Source organism: Micropterus dolomieu, linkage group LG02, assembly GCF_021292245.1.
Source record: "Micropterus dolomieu isolate WLL.071019.BEF.003 ecotype Adirondacks linkage group LG02, ASM2129224v1, whole genome shotgun sequence".
NCBI lineage: Eukaryota > Metazoa > Chordata > Actinopteri > Centrarchiformes > Centrarchidae > Micropterus > Micropterus dolomieu.
The window spans coordinates 1,106,083-1,121,455 of record NC_060151.1 but is presented as its reverse complement, the minus strand read 5'-3'; the positions used below and the strand labels follow the sequence as shown (position 1 = coordinate 1,121,455).

Genomic DNA, 15,373 nt, shown 5'->3' with positions numbered 1-15,373 from the left:
ATTATAGCTTAGTATTTCATTTATTTCATTATTAGATTCAGTTTATAAACCCACTCACTGTGCGACCTTGTTCTGGCATATGGCATTGAAACTGAACATTTATATTCTTTCCACACAATCCCTTTTTATCTGACCACTATTTAATAACTTTTGTATTCAGACTACATATTATTAGACAAAATTTTGACTCTTTCTTACTGGTAGCTAAATTTAAGGAAGTGATTATATCTGCATTTAATTCAATACCACGTCTCAATATAACAGAGACTGCTATGCTAACTTCAGTCCTCCTAAATTGATCATCTTGGAAATAATGCTGCAGGCTCACTGCAAAGGACACTAGACTCTATTGTCCCTCTAAAAAATAAGATAATAGAACAAATAAGGTTTGCTTCATGATATAACCTCTTAACTCCCAAATTAAAGCAAACATCACAAAAACTTGAATGCAGTCTGGAGAAATCTCATTTAATCTGGCAAGATAGTCGTAAAACATATAGGAAGACCCTCCAAAATGCCAGAGCAGCGTGTTACTCAATCTTAACCCCTTGACGCCGATTGTCGCGAATTCGCATCATACCTCTTCCTTGCAGACTGCAAGCCAAGATAGCACATGGATTCCCCCAATGCCTGTTGGTGCATATTCGATACGAACCTAGGGACCTTTTGCAAGCCCTGGTTTCTCATTTATGCCTGTTGTCGATAATTTGCATCATACCTACACATACCTGAATTTATATATTTTCTATGTTCTATAGACAAATTAACAATCTTCACTTAATTTAACCCCTTAACGCCTGAATTTCAAATCAAAAAATCAAAAAAAATATTTTTGTTTTCATTTGCTTTCAAGCTGATGTTAAATTAAGCGGGGTTAATGAGAGGGACAGGGTATTTAGGGGTTCAAGCCAGAGTGGGGCTGGGAATGAACGATGCCTTGCAATCGTGGTTCACAGATCCAGTGGAGCTGGGAACCCTATTGGAATTGTTCTCGTTTTTATTATTATTTTTATTCTTCCGTAAAGAAAACGCAAACTGCAGCCTAGAGACGCGAAACTCACAGGGTAGGTCCAGGTCACCGCCATGACCGCAGAAGCAAAAATTTGCACACTTCTCACAAGGGGGCGCTATAACTAATCATTTGGACGTTTTGCCTTGGAACTCCCGCATACAAAGGCGCATATCAAAAACCTTACATCCACGCGTTGGGGGGATCGAGCTGAATCCAATGGTATAGGCCTCACCCATTTCCGCCTAAACTTTTTTTTCGCTACATTGTGAAAACTGAAAAACCTATTTAAACTCCTCCGAAGCCACAAGTCCGATCGACACCAAACTTGGCACGGATAATCTCTGGACCAAGCTGAAATTTGGATCCAACAAAAAATGTCGCAATTATACGCTAACAAATGTTTGCCAAAAACGCTAAAAACAGCAAATGATGTCGTATCTTCAGTTTGGAATGGCCGATCGACACAAAACTTGAGGACCTTATGTGGCATGCACCCCTGAGGGGCTGTGCAAAATTTGCTACAGTTAGCCCCTAGTTGGCGCTATTCAAAAAAATCCCATTGACTTACATGCATTTTAGATCTCCACAACCACAACTCCGATTGATACCAAATTTGTGGCAGTTGTTCCCCATGGGGCCCTGATCACACCTGACAATTTTGGTGCAGTTTGGCCAAGAGGTGGCGCTAAAAGCGAAGCTCAAATTCCTCACTAAATCCCATTAATTCCTATAGCATTTTCAAAGGCAGGACGTTTTGCCTGTTTGGAATGGCCCATCAACACCAAACGTGGGGACCTTATGCGGCACGACTCGCGCGCCATCCGCGGGGCCGGGGGGAGGCTTGCGCCGGGAGGCTTGGACCCCGCTTACAACTGCTTGCAGTTCTAGTTATTCTTAATTTTATAATCTTAGTCATTTAGACCTTAGATGTCAATGCAGGGACAAAGAGTCAGGTCCTTCTTTTTTCCTTTTTTTTTAAAATTATTTCTATACATAAATCATATTCCTTCAACTTACTTCCACTCCATATTTTTCTCTGGGTTATCTTCCATTGTGCAATAGCACAATGCGCGTTAAAATTAGTTCATCTTATGAAATCTCTTTCTCTCTCTGTTAATCTCATTCATTCAGTTCACCGGTAGAATCAGTCTTATTTTACGCCATCACCACCCTCCACAACCTGCTGCTGCACCAAGAGGGGTCCAAGATGGCAGTGCGTCTTGCTGACGGCCTGCAGAGGATGGTTCCCTTACTGAAAAAGAGTAACCCAAAGTTCCTGGCCATCACCACTGACTGTCTGCAGCTCCTGTCCTATGGCAACCAGGAGAGCAAGGTGAAGTGAGGAACTTGACATTGGGAAAGAGATCCTTGTTGAGTCTACTTATTTATGACAGAATTACACCAGCTACTTCCTGTTTCTTCTCAGCTGATCATCCTAGCCAATGGGGGCCCAGAGGGCCTGGTGTTCATCATGAGGAACTACAACTATGAGAAGCTATTGTGGACCACCAGCCGTGTTCTCAAAGTGCTGTCTGTTTGTCCCAGCAACAAGCCAGCAATAGTAGAGGCTGGTATGTCCACATTGCTGAACATGAATGTAGTTCTGTGTAAATGATGGTATAGCATGTAACTGTATTTTCACATCTGTGTCCAGGTGGTATGCAAGCTTTGGGCCAACATCTTACTGGATCCAGTCAACGTCTGATCCAGAACTGTTTGTGGACACTCCGTAATCTATCAGATGCTGCAACCAAACAGGTATGTGAATTAACCCACTACTACTGAAAGTTAGGTGTACTGAATCCACTTCCAAGTACTCTCAGGAGAATGGAATGGAACAGTTTGTTTGCAACACGGCAACTATTAACACAAGACTTAGCTAAGCACTGCAAGGAACCCTGTCTATATATACAGGCGAAAAGATCAACCTGTTCTAGAGTGATTATAAAATAAATCTCATTTTAGCCTTCAGTCCAAAACCTCTCATAAAACATCATCATAGCTTTTGGCAGATTAATGTCCACGAATTCCCAATTGGTTAGTATTCTCATATAGCATATCATGCTCTCTTTTGTAGGAAATAGGAAAATAAATCTCATTGTAAACCCGGGGTGAAACTTAACACCTGGTAAGCCAATTTGTATATGTATTGTGAGTTTAGGGAAAACTGCTATCAATGCTGGCACACTAAATATTTATGGTGTTACTTTGTAGATATTGCAATACATTTGGCAATGATAGCAATACTATTGGACTTTAAAAGCAGTGTAGATGGTTTGGAAGAGGCATATTTTGAGTTCTGATCAATAATGTTCAGGTCGCGTATGTATTTTCAAAATCATGTAAGTTTTCTAGTAGTGACCTATTTTTTACACCAAGTAACTGGCATTGCGACCAATCATAGGATCATCATGGATCTGGTTGTCAACAGGACAGGAGCTGGCCTGGTGGTGGTCTCATTCACCCTTTGCACCATTCTGTTAATTAAATGAAAATAATGTCAAAAAGTAAAACGTGAGAAATGTTAGCCATCCTGCAGTTTGCCTACAGAGCCAGTAGGTCTACGTAATCAGAATCAGCTTTGTTGGTCATGTTGGCACACAGTGAGTCACAACGATACCAAACCAGCCCAGGTGAGGAAATAACTTCAGGTCATCTTTTGCTGAGGTGTCGAAAAGTGCAATCTCAGAGTTAAAGTTTTTGCAGTGATCTCTCTTGACAAGGTAGCAATACAAACAGAAAATGGATATTGCTTCACAAGTTCAGTTGCTAAATAGAGACAAGAGAAAGAAAGCCATCCATGAGAACAAGAAACAGCAAACTCACTTTGATGAAGTAGACTGTTGAAGTAGGTAGGAGAGACAGTGGGAATGGGCTTTGAGGAATGGGCTCTATGGAACATAGCTTTACCCTTTTGCCCTTTGCTTATCTTCCAATTGCAGTTCTTATAAGTCCAGTTCTCTTAAACTCAAGGTGTACTTTTTTGAGATGTTGGTGGGGATACAGGCATAAGGATACAATTTTCAGTCAAGATAGCCTTAAGGTCTTCTTCAGTAGGCTCTTTAACACATTTCTCAATACTGGTAATTTCAGTCATATAGTAACTGATTTTTGTGGTGCATTCCCACAGAAAGAGGAGCGAATTTTCCGACACACAGCTGCTGCAGCTGAAATAATGGGCTAGAATTCTCATACTGTACATGTCATAATAATGCATCTAAGCAAGACATTAATTTAATAGAATACACAAATATAAATGTAGTCAGGTATGATTATGGGTGGGAGTTGACAGGGTTTTTAAAGGCCAAACAACAGGTACCAGAAATTGGGGGGGGGGGCAGGGGTTTTGTCAATTTGTTTTACTGAGAAAAACTGAACAACATACAACAAATCTATTTTTATCCACCAGAGTGCATCAGTTATATGTTAAAATTGTAAAACGTGTCTTCACCTTCCTTTAGCCTACAGGCATGCTAATAGCTTATTTCCAGTATTTGATCGAAAATGTGAAAAAAAAGTTAAACTTGAAAGATATGAGATGGAAATAATGATTATAATGTCAGTGGCTTAACTGCAAGACTGTTTTACTGCTAACCCTTCTGTGGAGGCTACAGTATACTTAGGCCGAGCTATCATTGCTATGATTTCTTCATTTGTTCTCTCTCTCTGCCTGTCCCCACTGGTCTCTCTCTGTAGGAGGGGTTAGACGGCCTCCTGCAGATACTGGTCACCCAGCTGGGCTCAGATGACGTCAACATGTTGACCTGCGCAACTGGCATCCTGTCCAACCTCACCTGTAATAACTCACGCAACAAGGTAACCCATAATGAGATAGGCTATATGAACCTTTCAACTATATGCAACAGATGAACATGTTGTTCCCAAACCATGATCTGCTACTATAACATTCTTCAGTGATGACACAAAGTGGCTCTCATTACTCTGAATTAAAAAGTCTGTTTAAGTCATAAATTTTTACCACAGTCATCAGAAGATTTTGAGATAATAATTACCTTGTGGAGGCTACATTTCAGGAAGTTCAACAATACACAGCACACCTTTCCTTTTTGCTTTCAACATGATCAGAGAAAACACTGCACTGAGTGCCATCAAGCTTTTAAAAATCTGTTCTTGCGTCTTCTGTTCCAATTCTTTTTTGAATTTATAAAAGCCTATATGGCTCTTGGGTGTATGTGTGAGTTTGTGCTACAATATTTTGTTAATAAAAGAATCCAGTTTATATGTACAGTGTTCACCTAAGACCATCTGCACTCTGTACACCTGAGGAAAATCAATTTACAAAAGCCATATATCATATTGATATTGACTTTTTTCTCCTTCCTTTCAAGCCTGGACACACACACACACACAAACACACACACTCAGTGTTTATTTATTATTATTATATTTCTCTCCACTTCATGTTTTAAAAATGAATTGTGTATGATGCTTCACTTCACACCTGTAATTAAGATGGTCAATTCTACTCTATTTTCTTCAACTTGTGATCCCGTAGACTCTGGTGACTCAGTATGGCGGTGTGGAGGCGTTGATCCACGCCGTGCTTCGTGCTGGGGAGAAGGAGGATGTTGCTGAGCCGGCAGTCTGTGCCCTGCGTCATCTCACCTCCCGCCACCAGGATGCCGAGCTGGCCCAGAATGCTGTGCGGGTGCACTACGGTATCCCAGCTATCGTCAAGCTGCTGGGGCAGCCGCACTACTGGCCTGTAGTAAAGGTAAGGTGAAGGAATAGTTTGTATTGGTATACTATTATTATACTATGTAAATGCTCTATTTGTAAAGCTCCTTTCTAGTCTTCCAACCACCCAAAGCGCTTGTACACTACAACGCATTCACCATTCACACACATTAATACACCTATGGAACAGCCATCGGAGGCAATTCGGGATTCAGTATATTGCCAAAGGACACTTCGACATGCAGCCTGAAGGAGCCGGGGATTGAACCGCCGATCTTCCTGAGCCACAGGAAGACTGGCAATGGAAATTGTAAATCATCCTTTTTGGGTTAGATAGAAAGGAAAGGAAAGGGTAGGAAGGGAAAAGAAAGTATGTTAATAGCACTGATGGTATTTATGTGATGGCAGCTAGTCTGAACGGAGGTGATGATCCGTAAGACACTACCTCAGTTTTAGCATACGCACACACACACATACATGTGTATTATATATTTATATATATATATATACACACACATACACACGTCACCCATCATGTTTCAGTCCCAAAACAATTCAGCTGTGACAACACCCACTGGCATGATGTGTCCCTGGAGAGAGAAAGAAAGAGAGAGAGACAAACAGACAGATTTAAAAAAAAAAGACAAAGACACAAAGAGTTACAAAGCTGGTTGTTTTGTTGCTCAGTGAGGAAGAGAGACCGAGACTGAACAACAGAGAAAGCAAGAGAGAGAGAGGACTGAAAGCAGCTGTGTTTCAACCCCACGTTCAATCAAGAACATAACAAAAGTGTTAAAAGAAATTAACAGCATACTGACAATGTAACTATTTCTAGAGCCTCCCAATGGAGCCTTGAGTGTGCCAACTGATTAATAAGAGACTTTTACAGAATTTTAATTATATTTCAGTTAAAAAACTGATTCAACTATTCTAATTACGTTTGCATCATGATAATTCAATGTTCTGTCGCATTCATCAGATGTCCATTCTCACAACCAATTCATTTTGGAATTGTTGCATTTACAAGTAAAGAAAAGTCTACTACTACCACAATAGCAGCTCTGTGAGGCTGTACTTGAAGCAGTGGTCCATAATGTTTGTATTCCTGGTGGGACACTTAGGCTACATTCACACTGCAGGTCGTAATGCTCAATTCTGTTTTTTCTGCGCTAATGTTTAAATGTGTCCCTTATCAGACTTAAGTGTGAACTGTCAGCTAACGGGAGTGCTAACCCTCCCGATAGACTCCTGTATTTTATTGCCCTCTCACGGCTTCCACCCGGGGTCACATTTCTCCAATTAATGACAAATGTTTACAACTTTCTGTCCTTTTAATTACATTCATTACCATTTCTGATACAATGCATATTCCCCACTCTCTGTGTGTACCATGCATGTGACTTTCAGGATAGCTTGCAATCCGGTGTATTTCAGGTGTAAGAAAAAGAATTTGTGTGCAAATGATAGCAAGGTAGAGGAGTAAGAGGTCTTTTTGTGGAGATTTTTTGTTCACCACCGCACCATCTAGCACAGCACTGTGACAACAGTTGCTCTAGAGTGACATCAAAGTCGCATCAATTCCTATCTGAGGTTCTAGACTGAGGTTGCATTTCAAAAAATCTTACATGTATCGGATTTGGACCGATTGGCTCAGATCCGAACTGGAAAAGATCAGATTCCAGTTAGTTATCTGGTAAGCCAGGTGTAGTAACACCTCACTAACAAAGGGCCTGAGGTGGGATCGAAACACAGACTGGAATAAACCAGGAATCCTCTAAAATTTTGTAGTTACTATGCCCAGAGCCGGACCATCCTTTAAGCTCACTAAGCACATTGTGGAGGGCCCCGCAAATTAAGCAAGGCCCCACCTCACTCTAATGTCAAAGTGAGTGTCAATGTTGAGAAGTTGAGAGTTAGTTGAGAGGATGGATAGGGACTATCCTTCTGGGCACGAGAAGAGGAAAAAAAACTAAATGAGCATGAATTGTGGGAATAGCAGTCAGGTAAACCTTTGTTCTGTCCTCTCAAAGTCTGATGTCAGCAAATAACAGTAATGTTAAGTTAATTTGCTAGCTTGAATCCCTCTCTGTCTGGCTGTCAGCCTGTGCTCATATATGTGTTCATATATGCGCAAACTCCGTTCCAGCAGCAACCTCTATGGGACCTGTCCATACAATACACAGATGTGATGGCACTCATAGGCACACATCATTTTAAAACAAGACAGTATTGTCTGTCTCTCAGTCAAGTTAAAACTCTGTACTAATGCAAGATGGAAAGCAATGGATTTACACTGACTGATTCAAATGTTTGTTGGCAGGCAAACTGGACATTATAGATGCACATCTCTCACTAAATAAGTAAGCATTCAGCTAAGTCTGAGAACAAAAAGTATTTTATATTTGAAAATGTATTATTAAAAGAAACCTGGGGGAGCCAGTTTGAATGGGCCTGATGCAGCTGATCACATTAATATCTAGCAAGTTTTGTTATCTATAATTTACAGGTGCTATGCTTAGTCAGTAGAGTAGATGCTGGATCATCTGCCATTATAAGCACAACGGATCCACATCCAGCCTCAGCCAGCGCTAGCACAGACTCAGTACAGAAGTCTTTAGCAAGTCACACAGACCCAGGTGAAGTTCAGGCAGCCTCAACCAGAATGAGCACAGTCAGAGATGCACAGCCAGCATCAGATACAAGCAGCTCAGAACCTTATGGAACAGTTGCTGCTCCACCAAGTGACCCAGCAGATTGGCCCCAAGTCTTAACTGACTTTATGAGAAATGAGTTCAGAGGTTCATTCAAAGTCAGTAAATAAAGGGAAGGGAAACAGCCACTGACTCAAAGTGTTTACTGGTTGCCCGAGGTATGCATTTTGTGTCAAAAATTGCACACCGTCTCATACAAATCCACCGCCAACTTTCAGGAGGTTACTGCTGCAAAAACATTAACAAGCTCATTAACATCAAAGACAGCTGCAGCTGTCGTCAGTCAACAGTGTCCAAAGACACATTTGGTGGACAGTTTACATTATTTGTTTGGTGTGTTTGACATGGTTTCTCTCTCTTGTGCAGACCTCTGCGTAAATCAGATGTGAACACCGTGTCAACGAGGCTGATTGTTTTTTATGTCTGCTACCATCAGCCATATTTCACGCTGGTGGAAGAGGAAAACAAAGACATTCTCATGGCTACATTAAATGCACCAAATAATAACTTTACAACACCAGAGACTAAAAAACATCCGGGACAGCATTTTGGACATTTTTGACAGCTATGGTGGGGAGATAAACAATGCCCAAAGCCATTATTTATTTAACAAAGAAAATTCCATCTATTTTCAGAAAGAAACCATTAAAAATGTGCTGCTTCCGTTCATGTGTTGTACCATATTGTGAAGAAAATACTAACAACTCTTTGTGCTTCTACTGAAGAGGATACTGGGGTTTACATGTGGAGGTAACAGCTATTTGGTGATATGCTGTTCCAAAATATGTTAGTGAAAGCACAAGACTGCTCTGCTAGTGCATGGCTTTAGCAGTTACTTGTCTCCACCTATAATTTTTCATGTTGCCTGTTTTTGTATGTGGGCACAGTTTTTCTGTAGTCTTTGCAACCACTCAAAGTGCTTTACACTACATCACATTCACCCCATTCACACACATGATGGGTTCAGTGTCTTGCCCAACGACACGTTGACACGCAGAGTGGGGGAACCGGGTATCGAACCACTGACATTCCGTTTAGTATACAACTGTTCTGCCCCCAACAGCCAATGTACTGATTTTGACTTTAACACCAGAGACCAGGGTTGACTCGTGTTTGTGGTTATGGTCAAGCAACAAAAACACTTTTGTTAAAGATAGGGTAAGATCATGGTTTCGGTTGATTGTGAATAAATAGGTTTTGTCTCAAGTCACTACAGACCTTTTCTATTAAACCAAGACCATGACCTTTCCCTAACAGTAAACAAATGCTTCCAGTGCGTTAACATAACCATTAAAAAGTTGAATAATGCTGTAATCTCTATGATTGGATATTGTTTTAAAAGATCGGATATTTTTGTTAAAAAAAGATGTCAGTGAACATTTCACTTATACATCCAGTATCAACATTTTTGCAACTTGCCAGATACATTAATTAACCACATTTCATGAGTTTATGGTCTCAGTTGCTGGTTACAAGTCGTCTTCAACACAGCAGGATATTCATTTAGTAAATTATGGTCCCATTTAGAGGAAAATAGATGATAAAGCAGGGTATGCTTTAGGGTGTGGCTTCCTCATGATGGACAAGTCGCTACCACAGCGACCTTTCGACTGTGTACATTTAGAGCTATGAACTTGTTTTTTTAGATGCAACTAAGAGCTTTGACCCTTTCACAGTGTGTTTTCTCTTCATGAAAGTTAATTGCAACATTTTGGTCGCCTAAATATGTCTTGTTCAGCGTTTGCTTGTGCTAAAACACACTCTAAGGAGTCTGCTGTTCATTTTTTCTGGTAAATTTGTTTTAAGCCTGTTTTTCATTAGCCAAAATTTGCATCCCAAAATACGGATGCACCTTACTAACCAAGCTATCTAGCACCACCCTCTCGTCCAAATATGGTCACTTCCGGTTCCAAAAAAACAAGATGGCCAAAATGCCAAATGGTAATGTTCTGTATTTGTACATGTTTTGCTATGTGTAGCGCCTTTCTAGTCTTTCCGCACACTCAAAGAGCATCACACTACATCACATTTACCCCATTCAGACATTTTCATACACTGATGGCATAGGCTAAGGTGCCATCAGAAACAGAAATGAACACATACATACACATTCACACACCGATGGCAATGCCACCGGGAGCAATTTCGGGTTCAGTATCTTGCACAAGGACACTTTGACACATGGCCTGGGGAAGCCAGATCGAACCACCGACCTTATGTTAGTGGATGACCGCTCTACCCCCACAGCCGCCTTGAGGTTTCAAATTTAGGGCTGAACGATTAATTGCATTTGCAATATTATCGCAATGTGATAAAACAAGATTTTGTAATCACAAAGGCAATTGCACTCTGGTCGCATGACACCCAAGAGTAAAGCACTCTGCAGACGAAGCATCAACTTTGCACATTTTGCTGACTTGTTGCTTGACAGAAGCTGACACTACAGTGTCACACAGGGAATGAAAGTTGCATCTGCCACCCGTGGGTAATTTGGTGGCGGTGGTGGGTGAAATCATCGGGACTTTTGACGGACAGGAAAAATGCACAACAGAAATACACGTGTAGTAAGGTACACAAGCGTATTGTGGTGACCGGCGCCTGCGTCACGCGCACACAGCCACCAGTCAGTGTTATCAGTCAGGAAATATCTGTCAAATGGTGTTTCAAACCACAAGTTCAAAAGAGGCCCAGTCTATCCCGAGTTACAGCCAGTGCGTTGCTTACCAGCATCGTGGGGAACTCTGGTGTTGTCAGAGAATTACTAAACTTTTCTATTAAGTACGAGAGGCGTCACATGGTTTTATTTTTTTTGGCCAACTTTTGAACTGAACCTGAACTGAGGATTTATTGTTTCCTTACTGGGATAGAAAAAGATGGACTCCTGGGAGATATGAACTGAGATAAGGACTCATTAATTGGTGGTTGAGCTGTGAGTTTTGTATCGAGCGCTTGCTGTATAACACACTGTGGTGAACTTAGTTTTTCTTATTGTCTGTAGGCCTACCTGATGATATAATTTCATATTATTTAATACATTGACGACTCTCAATTTATCTTTCTCATATTATTAAAATTTGATATTTCTTCTCCACCATTATTCATAATAATTCATACAATTCATGCATCACTTAATTTCATCATAACACAGGCCTGACCCACAAGAAAGAACATTGTTTGTTTAATTTATCTAATATTGTGTTGGTAATACTATACACTGATTTACTGCTTGTCCGTTATGAATGAAGGTAAAGAGCTTAAAAATTCATATCACATATTAAATCGCATTAGATTATTTTATAAAATCATTCAGCCCTATTGGTAGCCCACAAACCAACAGGTGACATCAGGATGGCTAAGGCCACTTTTTTTATACAGTCTATGCATTTTGCAGATGAGGAAAGTGAAGCTGTTGTTGTAAAGTACCCTTTTGCCATCTAGCGACTTTTATTATTGTTTACTTATTGTCTTTACCAGTTCCTAATTGACTGGTGAAATAAGTTTTATGACATTTTAAATGATTTATATAATTTTGATGGGCAGCATGGTGGTTGCCTCACAGCAAGAAGGTTGTGGGTTCAAACCTGGGAATCAGACAAATCTGCAAGCTAGTGTTTTATTTGCTTTGACAGATGCTGAAATAATAAGTTTAAATCAGAAATTCTATCAAATTGTGACCTTAAAAGGCCCATTCTTCAAACTTTGCACCCCAAATTGGTTTTATAGGTTTTGTATAATACATTTGTAGTCTCCAAGCCCAAACCAAGACCCTGATGACATCACCAGTTACTGTCTCAGACTTGACAAAGATCATCCAGAGCCTTCTTTGTAAGTTGGTATGACATATAAACAAATTCATGAGACAAACGGTTGTTGATTTCAAATCAAAGTAAGTTTTCAATTGTTTTTTCTATTTTTTTGAAAAGGTATTCATTTGAGCTCAGGTTTTACTTATTTTCAGGTAAATTTCAGTGTCATAAGCATTTATATGGTAGGATATGAGGAAGCTGGTTAAAGAGACTTTACTTCTTTATAACACATCTTTACATTTGTTTTCTTTTTCCGTTTATTAAACTTGAAGTCAGCTCTTTAGTCTTATATAACTCCTCCACCCAGGACACACACGCACGCACAAGCACACACACACACACACACACACGATTTGTTCTTATTGCCTAAATTCATTCCAGTTGCATTAGAATGTTTCACTTTGTGAGTGTGTGTGTGTGTGTGCGCGCGCGCGTGCGTGTGTGTGAGTTTCAGATCTGCTGATCCAGAATGCACTAAAAGCCTCTTCAATTGCAGTCTAGCATGACTCAGATTTTGGCATTCCAATGCAAATTAAACTTAATGTTTTAGTTAAAATGTCAACTTTCAGCGCTGTGCACTGCTGCCCCCTGCTGGGGAGGTTAACACAGTGACAGGCAGATTTGCAGAGAAAATCACATACTGCATCTACAGGGCACAGATGCATTGAGCAGTGTAATATATTTTATGAAAGAATAAGGTTAAATGGTAAATGGTCTGTACTTTTACAGCACCTTTCTGGTTTTCCGACCACTCAAAGCTCTTTACACTACATGTCACATTACCCATTCACACACATTCATACACTGATGGCAGAGGCTGCCATGCAAGGTGCCAACTGCTCATCAGAAACTAATTATTCACACATACTCACACACTGATGGGACAGCCTTCAGGAGCAAATTGGGACTCAGTTAGCATAGTTTTATGGCCAGAGCAGTTTGTACGACGTGTTGTCTGACTACATTGCACTTAACATTAACATTGCACTTTCAAACAGGCATTCATTATGTTGTACTTGCGTGTGCATACATAAGTGACGTAGCAAAGTCAGACTTGTGGAACCTTGACCAGAGTGTTTGTGAGCGCAGTATGCTGTACAATAACAAATCATCATATTGAGATCAAACTAAAACATATGCCTTCATCATCAGCCTTCAGATTCAGCTGTAGGGCTCTAGCTTCACCTTGTTGCCTGTAGATCTTTTAATTTCATCTGGTAATCAGACAAGATCATGATAGCCTATAAAACTACTGAAACTAATGCTATTGAAACTAATGCTTAATCTTTAAAGAAGTTTGATGCACAAACTTTCCAACTCCCCTACTAATACCGCATGGAGCAAAGCATATAGTATGTAGTGCATGTGTACCGTCCATTAGCCATGCTAGCAGCATGGAAGGATGGCAATCTTGGTCGGTTGGATGATCAGTCTGTCCAGACAGACATATTTCAATAACAGTTGGATTGATTGGTAATACGTTTTGGTTTCTGTGTGTTTCTGTGTGTGTTCAGACACACACGCACCTTTTTTTTTCTCTCTCTCAGTCGGACAGCACTGTCAGCTCAGGCAGATTATATTAATGAACTGGTATACTGGAGTTCAATGACGTGCAATGGGAATGTGGACAATGTGACTTTATAAGGCAGCTTTACAGAGCGGAGAGTAGAGTAGGTCAGAGGCAGAGAGAAAGACAGAGAGATGGAGAGAGAGGGAAAGGGAATAAGAATGGGAGGGAGAAGAGAAGTAAGGGAAACAGAAAGTTGTGCTTCTCCTAAATGTTCAAAAGATCCTCACATATGACACCCTATCATCCCTAAATACCCACAGTTTAATTACATTCCTGACATTTGCAGCAAAAACAATATTTAGATAGTAAGGTATAGATATCTGACCGGACTGTAACATTACAGAGGTTTAAGTGCCCATACAGTTTATGTCAATTACAGGACTGGGAGTAGAAACACAACCATTAGACTTGACAATACAAACACCAGTGCCGCTTTTCAGATGATTTAATCAAATGGTGAATTTTCTTTCTGAAGAATATTTACTGCCGAATTTCTTGGCACCCTTAGTGGAAGCCTCCAGCAATACCCATCAGAGACAACCATAACAATAAACAATGCTGTATTAATTAAACACAACACTACAATAACTTTACTTCTCTTAAACACACATTGGCTAAATTGTAGCTAAAGCAGATGCAACTCACTGTGGACACAAAAGATGTCGGCAGAGAGGTTAAATCTGTCAATAATTTCAGTTAATAACAGTAATACCATTGTTGAGCACTTATTGTCACATTCAGAATGTAAATTCATGCACGTACATTATTTATACTGTACCAATTCAATGTAGTTTTAACTTGTGATGTATTGGTTGTGTGTTTACTGTAGCTAAGTCCCCAAGCTGAAACTACTTCATGATGTAAAATGAGTTTCTGCTTAATTGATTTAAATTGATAATACTGAAAGGCAGCGCATCATGTAAGACCCAGCATCAATTTTGAAATCTACTAGCCTTCCCCCATCATCCCTTGTCTGTTCTCCATCTTTCCTCCCATGCTTCAGGTAATATCCGATGGACTGGTGAGCGCAAACTAATATTGAATGTAGGTTTTTTTGTTTGCACAAGCAGATGAAGCTGCGTTTTAAGGGAAACACACTGCAGCACGGAACACTTTGTCTCCCCTTCTGGTAATGGACATATTTACGCAAACGTTATGATACAGGTGCTGGTCATATAGTTACTTCATATAAAAGTTTATTTATTTCAGTAATTCCATTCAAAAAGTGAAACTTGTATAATGTATACATTCATTCCACACAGACTGATATATTTCAAGTGTTCATTCCTTTTAATTTTGATGATTATAACTGACAACTAATGAAAACCCCAAAATCAGTATCTCAGAAAATTAGAATATTGTGAAAAGGTTCAATATTGAAGACACCTGGTGCCACACTCTAATCAGCTAATTAACTCTAAACACCTGCAAAGGCCTTTAAATGGTCTCTCAGTCTAGTTCTGTAGGCTACACAATCATGGGGAAGACTGCTGACTTGACAGCTGTCCAAAAGACGACCATTGACACCTTGCACAAGGAGGGCAAGACACAAAAGGTCATTGCTAAAGAGGCTGGC

At 40.1% G+C, this 15,373-nt stretch overlaps 1 protein-coding gene across 2 annotated transcripts in view; it reads left to right on the top strand.

The window, feature by feature from the left end:
• LOC123967457 (junction plakoglobin-like) overlaps positions 1-8,996 on the top strand; it is a 128,259-nt gene extending 119,263 nt beyond the window's left edge. Inside the window, exons 6-12 of one of the 2 annotated variants that reach the window (XM_046043554.1) lie at positions 2,144-2,345; positions 2,439-2,583; positions 2,667-2,770; positions 4,709-4,828; positions 5,529-5,747; positions 8,031-8,070; positions 8,788-8,806. In XM_046043554.1, the coding sequence (XP_045899510.1) occupies positions 2,144-2,345; positions 2,439-2,583; positions 2,667-2,770; positions 4,709-4,828; positions 5,529-5,747; positions 8,031-8,048 (808 nt within the window). In that variant the 3' untranslated portion in view covers positions 8,049-8,070; positions 8,788-8,806. Of the gene's footprint in view, positions 1-2,143; positions 2,346-2,438; positions 2,584-2,666; positions 2,771-4,708; positions 4,829-5,528; positions 5,748-8,030; positions 8,071-8,787 lie in introns of both variants that reach the window. The other variant, XM_046043555.1, reaches the window with a different exon arrangement.
• The last annotated feature ends 6,377 nt before the right edge of the window (positions 8,997-15,373 follow it).